The sequence below is a fragment of the Perissodus microlepis genome, chromosome 17, assembly GCF_051167445.1.
Source record: "Perissodus microlepis isolate ML-2025 ecotype Zambia chromosome 17, ASM5116744v1, whole genome shotgun sequence".
Taxonomy (NCBI): Eukaryota; Metazoa; Chordata; class Actinopteri; order Cichliformes; family Cichlidae; genus Perissodus; species Perissodus microlepis.
Genome location: NC_140477.1, coordinates 11,189,007 through 11,208,352, shown reverse-complemented (window position 1 = coordinate 11,208,352; position 19,346 = coordinate 11,189,007). Strand labels below are relative to the sequence as shown.

Sequence of the window (19,346 nt, the reverse complement as noted above, 5' to 3'; positions counted from 1 at the left end):
TGGAAAAAGAACTAAAGTAATTGGAAGCAGAAGAGCCCTAGTGCGTGAGTTAGAAATAGATGGGTTTCCAATTTAGCATTCTGTCATTTTATTTATTTTTACATTTGTATGATCAGTAATGAAAGTAGCAGTAATATGTCCAATCAATTACCATGGCAACATTAAAGGCATCCAGAGTAGACCCTTGGAGAAAGTTTCTTCCCTGTTTTTATAGATTCCACTGGAAAAAAAAAAAAATCTGCTGTGTTCATATTTTTACATATGTATTCACACTGCATCTAAATAGATGAATGAGAACAGCCTATTAATATTAAAGAAGAAGCATCTCATCCACTCTAACAATATCAGATGCAGATAAGTACATGTGTAGTTATCTTTTGCAAAATCGGTCGGAAAAAATGTCATAAATAACAATCACCCAATCAAGAATGAAACACAATCAAGGTGCATCGGTGTGTTTTTTTTACCCATTGTTAGGTATAAACACAAACTGGGACACAGACGCATGCCAACTGTCACAGATTTTCCTCTGAGAGTCACTATCGGGTCAACTGAACAGCTGCTCACCCCCCCTCATCCAATCAGACAGGAGCAAGGATCAAGAACCGAGCATAACTACACGCCAATTAAAGAACCTTAAATTAATCCAAGCAATCAAGCCTCCTCTGTATTTTTCTCTAGCTACTCCTTGCTGACAGACTGAATGCCATCCATCACATTGCTGCCTGTTTCTCTACTGATTAATTTACTATAAGTGAAAGTGCTACAAGATTGCTATAAGAAGGGGGTTGAGGGGGGGGGTATAAATCTAGAGTGAACAAATCACTGTGGCACTGAATGAAAAATAAAAGCCTGAGGGTATGTTAGTGTGGGAAAAGAAAACAAACAGGTCCCATTTCTAAACAGATAAATAGCCCAATAATGGTTGTATACTTTAAGTTGTAACGGTATATGTAAGAGCCACTGTAAGAGGATAATATATCTCAGAATAAATTACAAATCTATTTTAATCTACTGGCCATAAAGACATGGTAAAGTTAAACTGTTTCATATTATTCAAGTTCCTCAGACAGATGACTAAAATATTCCTAATTATTCTGTATAACTTCATTTTATTTACATCTGTTTTTGTACACTTGATTGTCAGATATCGACTGCATTTCTTTTATCATTGCAGTTGCCAACTAACCTGCAGTACAGTCTGGATCTTAGCAGAGACATCTGCTTGCTCGTACAGCTTGATGCCCTCTTCTTGGGCCTGCACCCCGATGTGATTCAGGTGGGTAAGCACCACACTGTGAGCCTGGGCCACTGCCTTGAACTTGTCGAACAAGAGCTCAAGCAGTTCCAGCAGAAGCCTGCAGAGGGAGCCAGAGAGAGCAGAAAGGAAGAGAGGAAGAGAAGGGAAGGGGTCAGGAGAGTCGGAGTAAATAGAGACACCGGGAGAGGATAGAAAGGAGAAAGTGAAGTACAATTACAAAAATTTCAAACGGCAGTTAAAATGGTATATTTAATTTTTTTATTAAAAAATAAATCTGCAGTATAATGTTTATTTAATAAGCATTTCACAAAGATTATTGTCTATACAGGCACTAAAATAGACAACCAGCATTACTTCAACTGGGCACTTTATTTGTTAGGAAAATGTATGTCTTCTGCAGTAAATCACATGACTTGAGATTTCCATGTAAGTAAAATAGAGAGCTACAGGTGTTCTAAGGCAGCTTGTCAAGGTTATAGAATTATTTCCTACCTTTGACAAACAATCCCCAAAAGTCAACATACACAGATTGCCACCTGTGAAGACCTCTCTGTCATGTTTGCTTAAACTTTACAATTAAGAAAATCCATTAAAACTACTGCGGAACAGTGAAAGGTTTGATAATAGTATGATCCAGGTTTCAAATTATCTTTCTCTAGTATGACATTAAACAATACAAGTACAAGTACAACAAGCTACTGTGAGGAATGTATGCAAATGCTTTATAACATCAAGGGTGAAAAAAAGCTCATCTAAACTGTCCAAAACAGCAGAAAAATAACATACAGCTAATAACAGATAATCTACCCATGAAAAAGACCATTGAGACCATTTCAAATGACCAATATTCCAGGAAGCCGTTTTCATTTACAGTTTTCCATTTAACCGGGACCAAAAAAAAACAAAAAAAGCAAGTGAGCTTCCCAGCCTGGACTCAAATGAACAGGCACTCTCATTACTTCTAAATGGTTCTGGCTGAAGAAGAGAGCACAGCCAAAACCAAACTGACCTTCCACTTGATCTGAGTGCTACAGCCTGGATGGTCTCATCTACACTAATGCTTTCATCCAGACTTTGCTACATCTAGTTTCTACACAAGGGCAAAGCTTTCAAGGTAAAGAGGGAACACAGGTTACATTAGTTGAGCGTGAATGGCTTCCTAGTGCAACCAAGCTAGGAAGTAGCAGTGTTAAAGTTAAATTTAATCACTATTTGTCTAACGTTGGTCTTTCGGTACTCTCCTCTGCCATTTAATTAAGTTTTATTCAATTGAAAGCAACAGAAAGATTTTGTTGTATTGCAATTTATTTCAGTATTTTGTAGCTTGTCCGTTTTTTGTAATGTTACCATCCTCAGAGTTTTGGGAAGCAGCCACGATTTTCGGTGAAGGTATAAAGGAAATACAGAGAGGCAAGATGCATGTTTCAATGGGGACCATTTTGGTTGGTTGTCTGTCACTACACCCACAGTAACACAAGTAAATGTTGTCAAAGGAGCTTGCAAAGAAAAGCGTCTGGACTTCTTTAAGTTACTTGAAGACGTTTCACCTCTCATCCGAGAAGCTTCTTCAGTTCTAAGGTCAAATGGTGGAGAGTCCCAGATATAAACCTAGTGGGAGTATCCCCCCACAGAGGGACAAAAGGACCCCCTGATGATCCTCTAATCGCCTGAGCCAAGGTGTGAAACTGGGTGTGGGTCCCAATCAGCCAGAGTTTCGGGTGTGTTCATTGTGAAACCTGGCCCCACCTTATCATGCGAATTCCTGAGGTCAGATGGCCCAGGATGTGAGTGGGCGTTAAGGCGTCTGGGAAGGGATCTCAAAACTGGATTATAGATGGCAGAGAGTTGGTGTCGTAAACCCCCGCCTCTGTTCAAAGATGGTCGCTCACAGTGGACATAGATGGCTTCTTTCACTCCTCTTTCAAACCATCTGTCCTCTCTGTCCAAAATGTGAACATTGGCATCCTCGAAAGAGTGTCCTTTATCCTTAAGATGCAGATGGACTGCTGAGTCTTGTCCTGTGGAGGTGGCTCTTCTGTGTTGTGCCATGCGCTTGTGAAGTGGCTGTTTGGTCTCTTGTGGGGGGATACTCCCACTAGGTTTATATCTGGGACTCTCCACCATTTGACCTTAGAACTGAAGAAGCTTCTCGGATGAGAGGTGAAACGTCTTCAAGTAACTTAAAGAAGTCCAGATGCTTTTCTTTGCAAGCTCCTTTGACTACGATGACCTGGATGACTGAGAACCTTCACAGACACAAGTAAATGTTATTAATGGAGAGAAACAGAGGAACAAATCACTATGAGCTATAACTCCGTGACACAAAGACAGGGACCTTGAAATGCCAATGACTCTCATGTATAAACATGAAAAACTGACAACAAAACAGAAATGTAAGATAAATGATATATGATCACCAATCTCCAAAAATATAAGCATAAAAAAACTACATAATCATGCATACATGCATAAAGTTGGGCACCCAAAAGTTACGGCTCTGACTTTGACACTGCTTTTTTTGTTTAATCCCCAAGCACACTCTAACCACAAACACACCTAGCTACATGTAGATGGACAAACAAAGTGTAAACAGTCCTCCTCATTATCTCCCAGTGGAGTCCAACCTAATCCATATTGTCTGTTCTTTGAGACCACACTTCTCATTTCCTCTCCCGATCGAAGTTGACACACACGGCTGATGAAGAACCAGGAGAAATGGCAGGGAGCACACAAAGACGTAAAGTCTCCAGGACTGCATGTGTTTCATATTGGAAGGACAACAATAGTATCTAAATTAGATTACCATCAGGTTGGTGCTAAGTCACAGATAATTAAATTATTGTTAGAGGTCTAAAGAGTGTCAAAAGGCTCCTCTTGAGATATGAAATGTACCAGGTCATCTCAGTCATCCTGTTGTCATAGACAAATGGACACACAGAGCAAAAGTCGATTCACGTGGAATCAGTCTTCCTCTGGATGATGCCAAGGACCACTAAATGGGAAAAATGAGTCCAAAAAAAGTCCATCCTATGTTCACTGTGGTTTTCCTGTTTTGCTTTGTTTTGTTTGTTTTCCTAGTTTGAATTGAAAATACTGTTATTAATATTCTGTGTTTCATTGGAAAAAACATCCTCACTTTAAATCAGTTTTCTTAATCGTTTATTCAGATTTCATTTAGAATCTACTATGTAATATCAGTATCAGTATTCACCTTGTTTACCACTATCATCCCATCAGCAAATAATGATGGAAGAAGCTGATGTTTATTTGTTATGCCCAGTAAATCCTGCAGTCTTTATGTCTCTCATCCAGTAAGAGAAATTAGTATTATTACTGTTATTTGAGACACACTGAAATGAAGACTTGAAAAATAGAATTTTTTTGATTGTTTTTGTTGTTTTGTTTTGTTTGTTTGTTTGGTTGGGGTTATAACAGCAAACACAATACACCAGCAGCCAGAGATCATACGTCCTCCAATCCACGAACACATGCACTGGCTATTAACTAGCTGTAATTTTAAACATAAGTATTGCAGTTAGCCCAGAAGCTCAAGAATCACTAAAACCTTAAGAAATATCATTGGATTAGGGTCATGACTTTGGTGCATGAAGACGGAAGCTATATGAAGTAGATCTAGATGCAGGAGTTGTAAAGGAAAATAAACTTTCAGTGAGGTGGTCAGTGAGGATGTGAATGAGAACATAAACCTCCAAGAGCAAGCCACACACTGCTGTTTATGCTATTAAGCTCTTAAGTGTTGCCTGCTAGTCTGCAGTACTATAAAATATAGTGTGCAATATTCAAGACCATTGTTCTCTACAAGTGGTACATTGGTTGGAGTTTCCATAGCAACAAGCATTGACTTTAAATTGAAGTGAGCATAGGGAAAACTAGGTGTGTACGCATCCAAATACAAACACACACACACACACACACACACACACACACACACACACGCAACCTCAAAGTGTTAAATGCTCACACACGTATACTCATGAAGGCAACTTAAAACAATCAGCAAGCAGCAGAACTGGAAACAAGCTACATGGTAGCCTATTACACTGAGGTCAGACAAGATTCAGTAGGCAACAGAAGAAGTAAGGCAGACAAGGCTGGAGAGAACATCCCTGACAGAAAACAAGACGTTCCTCTTAAATGGTTCAGGATCAGTGGACTGAGACCTGTGCTTCTCAAGTCTGCTCACTGTATGTGTATGTCTGCAGGAGCTGACGTGACTGCTTTTAAAATGTAGCAGCCCTCTACGGCAGGTGTGAAATTGTTTGTGTGTGTATGGGTGTGTTTAGCCATGACTTGTCTACGTTTAAAGCAGCAGAGTATCTGTTTTCATGGTCTAAAGCAGGTGTGTCTGCAGTCCTAGCCGCTACTATGTTTCACACCTGGTTGACTGTCTGACTATGAACACTATGGGACTGCATTCTAAACACACTGACTGTTGCCTTTACTGTCAGCTCTAAGTATAACTTAAGGATCCACTCTATGCAATAACAAAAGTGAATGCTGACTATAATACAGTGAATATTAGTAGAATTAATATAATGTTGGGTGCTTCCCAAAACTCTGAGAATGGTAACATTACAAAAAACAGACAAGCTACAAAACCCTGAAGCTACCGCATCAACAGGAATAGCTTTTACCAATCATTAGGGAGGGTGGCCACATTTTATTCAACACCTTAAAAATTGAGGCTAGAAAAACATTATGACTACAGAAGAATAAACAATGGGATAAATGATGGGAATGCAAGTGGGAGCTTTGTTAGTCTTTTTAAGGTAAACAACAGTAGCTGCACATTGTTATTTACACTGACCATTTTGGCATATAGTTCTAATGCTACTTACCATCCCTATCAGGCAAACATTATCATTTCAAAAGGACTGCTTTCATCTTTCCACATAACAGCTTATAGTTCCCCTTTTATGCCCATCTACTGTCTGAAACTCCCTTCCCCTCTACATTTGCTATTTAACCCTTTAAAGCCTGAAATATGATCCAACTGCCAGAAAATTTGAATTTTCTGAAAATAGAGTTTATTAAATCATCTGAAAAAAATTTTTTTTTAATCATTACATTTTAATTTCCATATATGACTTTTAATTTCTATTGCATGTGCTAAATATGGCTTTTTTAATTGCTTGAAAATGTATTGTGCAATTTTTGTGCAGTTTAAGGGATTAATATTAACCTTCAGTTTCATATTTTCTGATCTGTAGCAAATCTCTTTCGTCAGTTATTCTTCAGCAGTGCATTACGCCATTACTTTACCTTGGCTGGCTCTCCTGGGCCAGGTTTTCTCCCCTTTGGTAAGCATGGTCTGCTATCTGAGTGGTAGACCTCTTGACAATCTGTTTCAGCTCAGGTTCCAGCCGCTCCATTATGGCTTTAATGGTCTCTGGAAGCTTCTTCAACTTGGCCAGAGCCTAAAGAAAATGAACAATATGCCAATATTTTTACTTCAACCAAATGACAGAACAAAACATTAAGTTTACAATTAATAGCATGCGTCATGTGTGTGCACATGAATGTACCCTGATAAGGATGCCCATGAACTCAGCACTGTTCTCCTCTGGGTCCCCCTCAGTAAGGTCTGACTGGTTTAAGTCCCGAATATCTTGCTGCAGTTCATGCACTAAAAGAGGTATACGCATACAGACACGCTTGTTACCATATAGTGTACATTATTATATTTGTACAAGCACACAGATCCAATTATTTCAGTGATAGATAAATGTACAAAAATAATCAAGAACAACAAATAAATTCAGTTTTACACCACTTTGTTATCTTTTAAGAACACACAACTGCACCTAACCCCACCCTAATCCCCTTTTCATCTGACTTAGTAGACAAATTGAGAAAGGCAGTATCGAGTGATGCTCTAATTTCCATTAGATGGGGCCTCCCAATTCCCCATCAAAGCACGTTAAGAGAGTTAATGTTTATGGCAAGTTAATGGACTTTGGGTGTATTTCCTCTTTTCAGCCATTGCAACTGTAGTTTGTGTAATAATTATGACAATTATCATCTACAAATGAGGTGCTCTAATGCTATTAGACAAAATGGCAAGCTAGGGCATTGATGGAAGCCCGTTGCTGTGTCGTGACCACAGTTGTTAACATGACGGTATATAGGCACTTACTGCCTGCTGGCAGCTAATTGCCAGTGTTCTCTTTGCATGATATTGAGAAAACTGTGGTTTAGCTATTACTTAGGGGCCTACAGCGTGGGAGACTTGAGCAGATATTTAATATGTATTAGTGGTAATTTGTACATTTGCGTATTTATGTTTTTTGAGGTCATGACATACACATGCATGCTGATGAGCTGGGCAGAGTAAATAACAGTAGGTGGAGTAAATGACATGATTTAAATGGTAGATGGCTACCTAGGAAATGCTAAACACGCAAAAGAAGAGGAAGAGACAAAGACTGAGAATGACTGAAAGAACCACTTTATAAAACAACTGCTGAATGGCACAGAGATGTTGACTGTACCATACCTTTCAGGGAAACCTTGCCCACAGATGGTAATTATATGCTAATGTTGTTGTTAATCTGTCAGTTGATGCAGCAACGAGATAAAAATGCCTTTGGTATGTACAGTATGGTGCATTGTTGCCTGGTATCCACAGAGCTAAAAACAACACGATGAGTTGCTAACTCAGAATGCCAAGAGTGGGTGTTGGAGAGAAAAAAAGTGCCAGGCTTAATATAAAAACTCAGAAACACCAAGGGAACACCAAGTTATTGCTGGATTAACTTTTTTCATTATCTTCTTGTTTGCGTTCCTCTGTGCTCTGCCTGGAAGGAATGTGGCTCTGACTGTACGCCCCTACAACCAAGAGAGGATTCATACATTTCTGAATACAGTCTACATTATCAGTCTCTGTTACGGCGCTGGTTAGCAGTTTGAGGGTAATAAATGCTGCTCCCTGCTGTGAAGGCACACACACTGGGTGACTAATGGTACAGGTAGGGGGGCAAGATGATTATAATGTTAGCGAGAGAGATATATGTTGTGATCATAGCTGGAGAAATGTGGGTGTGAGCCGTGCATCTCTGCAACAAGACATTTGTGACATGTTTAGTCTTTTGTATCAAAGTATGGATCAGTGGTTTCTGTGTGCATTCAGTGTGTACGTATCCATAATGACATACAAATGGATGTAATTCAGAGCAACACTAATGACTTCATTATCACTAAGAATATCAGCATAGTGAAAATAGCATAGCAGGATAAAATTCACACGCAATGTTTTTTGATGAAACCAATAAAACTGCCAGTTGATGTCTTCCTTTCTCTGGTTTTTCTAATGTGTTCAGTTTTAATCGAGGGAAAGGATATGATTTATGGTTTTTCATGAAACTGGGTTCTACCTACGACTTTGTTTTCAATATATCTTTTCAGCCACCACCCTTTATTTTTTTTTCCATTACTGCCTCTTCTTCCCTTCCTTATTATGATCTTAATATCATACCACTGCTGGATCCAGGTGTGCTAAACTGAGATGAATCCAAAAGCTTGCGTGGGGTAGACAGGCTGCCGACATCTAACACAGGTATTGGAGATGCATCTTTGGCCATGGAGCTGTGAAGAGGAAATAAAACACCAAAAACCAAATCCAGGCATTAAATGGGTCTCACATAAATATGTGACAAAGACACAAAAAGTTTAGTACGTGCAAAGAGAAATACAAATGCTAAACCTCCTCTTCCCTAATGAAAACAATCTACTGCTAAAACCAAAAGCCTTGCATCTCTGGGTGGGATTGGTGCTGCTTCCCAATGAGTCATTTATCAAGCCTTAAACCGGAGGTGGAAGCAATCCAGGTCCTTTAAGTCGAACAGTATAAACACAGTCTGCCTGCTAAGTGGGTGGGGTGTATGGAGGCTGGCTTGTTGTTAGAGGCGACCTAATACAGGAAGGCCAGGACCTGTCACTTGCTGACCCTCAGTAATAAATCACTGTACCACACCAACCCACTGCCACCATAATTATTGCACCTCACACACACAGAATCCCTACCATTGAACGCCACAGCATCAACCGTGTTCAAAGCCATTGTTTTGCATTATACCTAATAAGCTGTCACAAAGGAAGAACTTAAATTATTCTCCTTGCTGCTGCAAAACCTACCATCTCATTCATGTGATCAGTGGTGTTCAAAGAGAAACTGTATATGTTGTCATACTTTCAGTAATTGGCAATGGACATTGTTTCCCAGGTTTAAAACTTGGTTTGTTCCCTGGAAACCAAACAGTACAACATATATATATATCTGATGTCCTTACAGAGGTACCCATAATGACTGCAGAACACCTAATTAGTTACGAGTAAATTACTGCTGTTCGGCTCCAACAATAAACATCTGCAATGCTTCTCATTCTTTTGGATCTTCCCAGCACACTGTACAAACAATGAAGCAGAGCAACAAGTTATATGAGGACTAATTGTTTTTTTGTCTGTAATGGTCTTGGTTTCCATGCAGTAAATAATTGGCAAGTTGTTCTTGGTTGTAGCAGCAATGGGATAACTTATAATGAAGGCACATCAGTATGATTTCAACTTTGAAAAGTTTAGAAAAACACACTGTAAAAGGCTACATTTCTGTTGACTACTTAACAGGCGAGTAATAAAGGCTTTCGGTGCCTTGGACATTTTCCAGCGTTTCATTCTAACACTGTAATGATATGTGTAACATTCTTCAGCATGGGCAGCTATATTGGAGCAAGTATATGAACACCAATGTTTATCATGCAAATGAAATGAAAAACTGTTACATTTTTGACCACAAGTCAAGCAACTGTACTAAATGTAAGGCCTTGCACTCATGAATTAACAATAATAAAACAGTCCAATTTCTGTTCAAACAGAACATGGCCCTTACCCTGGAAGCCTAGCAGCATTTTTGTCCCTGTTTTTGTGCCCCAAGCGACTTGTGGACTTGATGTACAGATGGCGGTGCAGCTCATCAATGAGCACCAAGTGTATGTTGAGCTTCTTGGTGTGGAGCTCCAGGCGCAGGTCTCCAAGGCCCTCTACTTGCAACAAGGGGCCTTCTAAGGACTCCACAGCTGTCACCTACATATAACAGATTACAGCCAAGAACCAGTCAGACAACCTCTACCAAAAGATAGCTGTGTCTGGTATCAATGTTTTGTACTTGAAAGAAGGTGGCAGAAAAGACAAGTCAAAAGTGGGGGCAGGAAAGAAATGACAGAAGCATCTAAACTATATTAAGTATCCCCTCATGTTTCTACAAAACTACACACTCAAAGTATAGGCAAATTGCCAACAGAAATTTTTACTGGGAAATTGAATCAACCCACTAGCTTGTGGCCATCGCTCCTTGGTAAGAAGCATCTGCCCAGACTTGCTGAGAGGGCAACATCATTGTAATAGCAGTCCAATTGTCCTGTCAGGTTAGGAAGTCTTTAAAATAAATGACACTTAATCTCAGAGAAACTTCCTCGGAAGGAGGAAGCAATAGTGAAGCTGGTGAATAAGTGTAATCATTTCTTTTCATTTATATATTTAATTGAGGATGATTTTTTTTTGTATCCTTCAAAAAATAAATAAATAAGTGAATAAAGTATCACCAATTGCTCCTGATTCATGACCTATATTTAGTAAATGTCATGCTTTTTTCCAACCTGCTCTCATAGTTCATGAACAACAGTTATGTTTTCATGATTAAATATGCTGGTCTACATGTGTGTTAACCCATTTTATGTGCATATCTGAGTGCATTTCAGGGGCAGCAACAACCAAATTCACTGCTGATAATATTTGATTGGCCAGGGCAGGACAGAAGGGAATGGAATGGGGAGAGCTGAGCAGACTACAGGGCAGGGAGCATGGGTCAAGTATGTGTTGATGCAAATGAGAGTCACATTAGTGAGAAGATGAGCTAATGCACTGCGTGATCAGCCTGCTTTGGCTTAATATAATGTCTGATTATCTGTGTGTGTAATTGTATGACTGTAAATCATTTAACGTTTATGTGTTTGTGTGAGAGTGAGAGTCAGGGGTGGGGATAGGGGTAGCGGTGGTGGGGATCTCATTATCATTGGGCTGGGATGACAGAGGAAGCCTGGTTAACATCATTACATTAGGGGGCTAGGCCTGTCACCATAATGAAGAATATGAAGCCTCTTGTGAATTTGCTAAGAAGCCAAAGGAATGGCGGAGGGGAGGAGAGGAGAGGAGAGGAGAGGAGAGGAGAGGAGAGGAGAGGAGAGGAGAGGAGAGGAGAGGAGAGGAGAGGAGAGGAGAGGAGAGGAGAGGAGAGGAGAGGAGAGGAGAGGAGGTTTTCTACAACCAAAGTCAGTCTGGTTTTTAACCAACCCCATGGGATCTAAGGCTGCCATTCAATAGTACACACAGAGCATAGTCTGAATTCTAATTGTCAACCCTTAGAGATAAGCCTCAAACAAAACCCAGGCACACACAATGTTGAAGAGAATAAGCTATGGTAGAATAGTGAGAGAGACAGAGAAATTATCCCCTAAAAATCATCTCCCCTCCACCATCACACAGGATCTTCCAAGTACCACAACAAGACAAGACGTGAGGAGGCATCTGGAGAAGTAACAACAAAACACAGATGTATATATCCTGTGAAGGCACTTTGACAACCACAAACTGTAATATTTGTGTGTGTGTGTGTGTGTGTGTGTGTGTGTGTGTGTGTGTGGGGGGGGGGGGGGGGTGTCTCATTTCAATACCATAATTCTGCTTTTTTTATGCACAAGTAATTACTTTAACAAAAACAAATATAATCCCACTAATGTAGGCTACAAAAGGGGTGATATCAAGATGAGGAGAAGATGGTAGAAATCTAAAGGACCGTGACTTCATATCCACTTATCTCTTAAACAGCAAATATATAGCCTCAAAAAGGCTGATATTCAAGGCAGAGCATCTACACCCTACATTTCAATGCATTTGAGTCAATTGACAATTCCCCTATTTTTTTTTTATATACTGTGCATAATTCATCAAAATATTTTTTATATCAAATACATTAGATAGGCTCCAATACTTTCCTTGCATCTCCTCTTCACATCCTGGGAGGGGCTCGGACATGTGGAAGAGACTTAAGCGAAAGATGGAGTCACATTAGTATAATTATGAGCACCCTTTTAAAGACGGTAAAAATAAGGTAAGATTAAGTTAATTCCTATAGACTCTACTCCTGGTGCAGTACAAGGTGTGATCAATACACAACGATTAGTGTACACTGATTTAAACTTTTTTATTTCCCCTTTGAGACCATCTTCTCTGGCTGTCCACACCTAAATTTCAAAAAGTTTACTCGGGAAGAGGGATGTGTTTCTGGCTACCACCCAGGAGTTTTCAGAAATTTTTATCTCAAGAGTATGTAGTTTCCAAGTACAAAAGCGATCAGATCAGAGATCAGATCTATGACCAGGGTCATACTTGCTCATGTTTTCAACACTCAAGTGGTTGTGGACCTCAGGCATCTGAGGTAGAACATCTGGGGCATGACTTGCAGTGCATGCTACAGTTTGTGAGTATGGCTAAAAGAATTGCACACAATCTTCACTTAACAGCTTCCCTAGTTGACAGAATTGCTTTCCTTTGAGTTTCTCTTCTTCTAAAAAAATAAAAATTAAGTTGAAGGAACACTATTTTAAAACACTGGACGGGATCCATTGTGCATCAGCAGAGCCATGTTTGCGAGCCTTCCACTGAGAAGTTGTGCAAATCTATATAACTCCACACCAAAAATCCACAAAGTTGACCTTGATGCCCAAATCTATCTCAGGTATGAGTTTTCAATCACTACTCCATGAACTTTTTGACGAATATTTTTTAACAGTTGAGCACTGATACACATTATATTCACAGACAACAAGAGTTAGATGATTGTCAGATGGTTAGAAATAACAGGATAGTTCTTATGTAAGACTTGCTCATTGTCTATTGATCTTAAAAATAAGCTGTCTGCTGGCCTATCACCTTGTGCTGAGATTGCTGTTTGACATCTAGGTGTCCAGTATCTAAAAACATAATTTCATTTTAGCTTACACGGTGCATTTATTTCATCATGTCAATAATAAATCATGTAAAATTAATTTAAAGTTCGGTCGAATCATTCAAATAGGTTATTTCAAGGTAATTCCATCATTTTATAAACATTAGTAATGTCCTTGGCCAGAGTCTCGTTTACTTAAAGTGGACTGTTCATACATAATTCATCCCTGAACTGCATAAATATGTCAACCTATGGGCTCAAAATGTGGTCATAAATATTTTGTACTTGTAAAAAAGATTTGTATGTGTAAAAAAGATTTGTGTGTGCGTAAAAAAGATTTGTGTGTGCGTAAAAAAGATTTGTATGTGTAAAAAAGATTTGTGTGTGCGTAAAAAAGATTTGTATGTGTAAAAAGAATTTGTGTGTGTGTAAAAAAGATTTGTGTGTGCGTAAAAAAGATTTGTGTGTGGACTTAGCCCAAAAAACCCCCTGCAAGTTACAAGTACGAATTTTGACCCTATTTTTCTTCCTTTCATCTGATTGGTCAATGTCATGTCAATCACAAATGTAACAATCCAATCAGAGAACAGATGGGTTTGGCTGTCGGAGGGGCTCTTTTTTTGAACTGCAGGTCTTTGAAGGGAATAAATGCCCTTTTACATGCCAACCCAGCGTTTTCCTTCATCACCACGAAGGAAAACAGTCTGTGGTCGTCCGAGTTTGGTGATTTTTGTGTCACAGGTCTACGTGTTTAATATAGGGACTTCCACAGCCTTTTCAACAGCGCTGCGGACCGCGGGGTGGGGGCGGGCAGTGTTTTGGAAATGACAGTCTTCATTACAAAGCTTTCTTCGTTATGAATTAGCATACATGTTTTTATTGAACATTTGAAGAACCAGCAAAAAAAACCAGAAACTCATATAGAGGACATAAAGTCAGAGACAGAAAAGACAAGGAGCAGGTGCATCTAGTACAGGTAGAGCTGCTGCAAAAACCCACAGAGCCCAGCAGCCAGCGCAACAAATTCTGGATCCTTTGCTTTTAGTTAGCAGTTAGCATTAGCAGCACATCCTGCGTTCGATGTGAAAGGACTTTTATGCTGCGCACTGTGACTCACAGCAATGGTCCCGGGTCAGCCCTGACTTTGTGTTAAACTAATCCTAAAGTAATAATGGTATTTCTAACCACTGATATAGCACAACTTTATCCTTTCAACAGCTGCTGAAAGTTAGGGGACCTAGCTGCTATCGGATATTTATATAGAGATCCTCCAGCTTCAAACTGTATTACCCTTCAAGGACCTGCAGTTCAAAAAAGCGCCCCTCCGACAGCCAAACCCATCTGTTCTCTGATTGGATTGTTACATTTGTGATTGACATGACATTGACCAATCAGATGAAAGGAAGAAAAATGGGGTCAAAATTCGTACTTGTAACTTGCAGGGGTTTTTTTGGGCTAAGTCCACACACAAATCGTTTTTACGCACACACAAATCTTTTTTACGCACACACAAATTCTTTTTACACATACAAATCTTTTTTACGCACACACAAATCTTTTTTACGCACACACAAATCTTTTTTACACACACACAAATCTTTTTTACACACACACAAATCTTTTTTACACATACAAATCTTTTTTGCAAGTACAAAATATTTATGACCACATTTTGAGCCCATATCAACCGAGCCAAAGGTAAGAGTACATCCAACACCATTTTGATATGTAGAAGCAAATAAAATGCCATCATCCTGATCAAGTAGAGCACATTTGACAAGAGACGAGACAGACGCAAAGCATCCAACTGACTGTGAACTTTCCACAACCTTTTTAAAACATGCTGTACTGACTGAGCACAGGCTGAATGAAGTTCCACTTCTTTCCACCCCCACAAAGAGGATTTTTCATGGTCCTATGGGTGCACCATCATTCTTCTTTTTTCCTCCTCCTCAGATAACCCCATTCTAGCAAACTAATTATTACCAAAGTCTGGAGGCAGACGTGCGGGGGTGACAGAGGAAGGCAGAGAGAAAAAGGAAAGAAAGGTAAGAAACAGAGAGATCACAGAGCTTGGTCGTTTAGTCCTCAATGCCATCTTTCAGCTCCCCTGTTGCGCATACTGCAAAACATACATCAAAAGACATGCATACACGCAAACATACACACCTGCAGCGCCCTAACTGATGTGGGTTGCACCCACTGGACTGTTCAAGGCTAGAAAGAGGTTCTTTTAAGAGATGAGAGGTGCCAGGAAATCAATCTTCAGCAGCAGCACTTCATAAATACTGGTGTTTATGTGTGCATACTGTGCACACCATGGGTCCCTGCTTGATATGTCGATAGAAACAAGACAAAAATCTCTTCCCTTTTCCATTTCTCCCTTTTTCCATCCATAAAAAAACAAGCAAGATCAAACATGTTTTAAAAAAAGGACATATTTCCCACCAATCTTTCTGGGTTTTCCATTTTTAAACACTGTATATCTCACACATATTAAGGCACAAGATTACACTTCTACGAATCCCATCTTCAGCCATCACTCTACTCACCAGCATGTCTGTGGCATGAAGGTAGTGCTTGCTTGCCATGTAAGTTTCCAGACGTTGAGGGACCTGCTTGATGCTTTCGATCTCATCCAGCAACTGAAGAACATGCTTGTGCTCGATGCCTTCTATCCACAGCTTCCTCAACTCGTCTCTTTTACAGTGAAGCAGCATCTTACAAGACAGGAGGTTCTCCTTGACCTGTAGGACAGATTGAGATGTCCAGTGACACAGAGCCATATTCTAAAACCCCATATAAGTAGGCATTTGAGGACAGTGGGGATGGAAAAAAACAACAACTTTCTTTTAACAAGAAGAAATCTCTGGCATAAACAGGTTAAGGGAGGGTTGGTTACTGCTGCAACAAACTGGTGTAAGGGGAAAGAAAGCACAGAGAGACAATGCATTTTTTACAGTGTTTAAATTAAATACTGCCTTAGACACTCATCAACAGACATACATTTTTATTAGGTGTAGGCGTCTTTGAAGAAGAAAAATGAGCGAGACACTTGCTTAACACAGTCATTATTTCTCTGTAGTTATTTTGTAATTTGTTACATAAGTGAGCTGAATGTATTTACAATTAAGTTAAACACCTTTTACACCAACACAATTGTTTTCAACTGTGGCTAATCAACTCAGTGGATTTTAGGTTGAAATTAGGTAGTTAGGCAGCTAACCTGGGACCATACAGCAATTAGAATACAAGGAAAATTTCATTAAATACACTTTTAATGGCAAAGCACAGGTATAATAAAGTGCAATAATAAACAAAAATTACAATTGAACTCAATTTATTTATTATACAGAGTCCTCTTGGTGTGCATGTCAATTTTTACAAATCTACAGGTGATTTTTCTCTGCATTATACTCTTGGTGAATCTCCACTAGCTGATCACACTGGCAGCTACTGCCCATAGGAGGTTCGGGGAAACTGAGTTTCTGTGCTGTCGGTACAGTGATTTCCCCAATCACAATACCTACACTAATTCCCTAGAGTGATTCCCCACAATGACTCCTACAGCAATGATAGTGGGGAATGACATGGACCAGCTCATTAAGCTGTTACAGAGGGTTGCCACACTCATACTTCCAGGACCACACCTTGACTACACTGAAACCTCAGGACTTTTCAGGTGGACAAGGGAATTAATCTAAGCATTACAAAGAAACATAGCGGAGATGCACTAGTTGTGACTGAAAAGTGGGGCTATCCTGGACATTTTACTGTAACATTTCTGTCGCCTGAATATTGAACTGCTAGCTGTTGAAATGCATCTGTATCATTCGGGAAATTTGTCATCACACTGTACCATCACAGCTAGAGTTTTGAATGGCCAACAATATACGGTTAGACTTATATGGGAACGTGTTGCTTTGGCATGCTCTTGAAAGTGCTTGACATCAATTTTTGATGTTTTAATACAGATGGCGATTTTCTTTCCAAACTTAAGCAGAAAAATCATACCACAGAGAAAAAGACAAGTAATGCTCATATTCACATCTTTGGGCATTTTAGAATCATAAATTAACTGAATATGTGTGTCTTTGGACTGTAGGAGCAAACTACAGCACCTGGAGAGAACTTAAACAGGTACAAGAAGACCATGAAAGTTCAGTAGTTTAAAGACAGGACTATATCCACACATCTTGGTTGCATTAGATTACTCCTGAGAAAAATCAGCACTGAGGCATTTAACATCATTCTGCTGATTGTAAGAATACTGACTTGAGCTAGATGCTGTTAAGTGGGCAATATTAGTCTTAGAAACTGCAAAAAAGGTTAAAAAAAGATAATACTAACATAAGAAGTAGTTTTAATGAATAAAGAGATAAAGGAAAATGTATGAAAACAATATTTTGTTGTTAATAACAAAACTTGGTGCCACCATTCTGAAGTCTATCTAAAAAAAGTCTATGTCTGTGTACATCCCTCTCCAATTTACCTGTTTGATCTTGTTGCGGGAGCTGGTGATGCGCTCTGTGATGCTCTGGTAGGTCCTGATGGCAGTGGTGAGTTCGGCATAATGCTGAACAATCAGCTCGTCTAAATCCCGATCACACGTCTCGAAAGCCTCCTCCAGACGACTCTTCTCCGTCTCCCTGTCCTGCACATCATCGCTACTGGATAGAGTCCTGCATCAAACAAAAAGGCAAGGAAGAAATATTTTAACCCACAAAGGGAATCTGGGGGAAGCATTGTTATTTAAGAGAAGACAAAAGCATCCCTGAATTCAAAAATGGAAATTGTATTTGAAATCCATTACAGTTGAAAAAAAGAAAATTAATGATATATCAGTAAGAGTATGGATTTTGTTATATGCAATTACGTTTGTGCTTTTCATACATTTTTTTAGGCAAAACTAAAACTATATATAAAGTAAAGAACACAGTTTCCTGTATTACAAAACTGTGGCGCTATTGGAATGAATAAATAAAATAGTGTGTTGCATGTGTAACAATGGTGGTTGCAACGACGATTGCGATGTGTGCCTCGTTTATCGTGTTTATGTTTTTTCCTTCGTTATGACATGCAGAGAAAGTGTTGTGAAGTCAATTCACAACAATTAGCAACTTATGGTAAGAGACATATAGAAAAGCCAGCCTACCAATAAACAGTACCTTGCTTTGCCACGATTTTTTCTCAATTTCTCGTCTATATTTATTAAGAAAACAGCCGCTTTCCAAATAATGGTGAATAAACTTTAGTCGTAAGTAACATTTAAAAAGAATCTTGGCTTGAGCAAAAAACAAAATAACTGCTATTAAGATTTGCCCATATACTAACTCAAATAAAATAGGTGAGGTTTAACTCTCTCCATTTATTTAGCAAAACAGGAAGGATGTAGCTAGCTACAATGTAGCCTTAGCATTAAAGGTAGCTGTCAAGCCATATCTGAGAGCAAATGCAAGCACAGTTCAAGTGTCTCTGACGTCTTACGCGCACATATAAAAAACTTAACATGTCTTACCTAATGACAGAGATGAGAAGACCAGAAGGGTCTTTGTTTTTGCTAACTGCACTCCTGTATCTCCCTGTATCAGCTGCCATTTTTTCCAGCTGCGGCACTCAAACAGGAAGACAGAACCGCGAGGCTACACCGAGCGATTATGGGAGTTGTAGTTTGAACCTAAAAAGTGTTTCTCAGTTCCTCTGTCTTCTCTTATCGCACGCGAAACCTTTTTTATTCGGAACTATATTAATACCTATATAAATAAGCCCTGATTATTTTTGAGAAAAGATGTGGGTTTACTTTCCTACTCCAACTGAAGACCAGCTATTCAATAATCACCTTTGGAATAATCCTTTCTCAAATCTAATCTTCATCAAATCTCGAGACACTGTTTATGTTACTGTGTGGTGTGGTGATGATGAGGACTATATGATAGTACGCTTAATTTTTTTTTCTCCACATTTTTTAGCACAAAAAAAGAAAACAATCTCAATGCAACATTTTCAGCTCAGTTCTCCTGAGACCTATAAAGAAAGGTTGGGAAAGGAAATAATGTGCGAGAGAGC

The 19,346-nt window shown here is 39.2% G+C and overlaps 1 protein-coding gene across 1 annotated transcript in view; it reads right to left on the bottom strand.

Annotated features, from left to right (window-relative positions):
* Positions 1-18,921, bottom strand: part of exoc4 (exocyst complex component 4) — a 137,276-nt gene extending 118,355 nt beyond the window's left edge. Inside the window, exons 1-8 of the mRNA XM_084909824.1 lie at positions 18,799-18,921; positions 17,773-17,962; positions 15,833-16,027; positions 10,167-10,360; positions 8,757-8,866; positions 6,808-6,908; positions 6,545-6,699; positions 1,190-1,358 (exon numbers count right to left, since the gene is read on the bottom strand). Of these exons, the coding sequence (XP_084765950.1) occupies positions 1,190-1,358; positions 6,545-6,699; positions 6,808-6,908; positions 8,757-8,866; positions 10,167-10,360; positions 15,833-16,027; positions 17,773-17,962; positions 18,799-18,878 (1,194 nt within the window). The 5' untranslated portion in view covers positions 18,879-18,921. The remainder of the gene's footprint in view (positions 1-1,189; positions 1,359-6,544; positions 6,700-6,807; positions 6,909-8,756; positions 8,867-10,166; positions 10,361-15,832; positions 16,028-17,772; positions 17,963-18,798) is intronic.
* Positions 18,922-19,346: the final 425 nt, after the last annotated feature.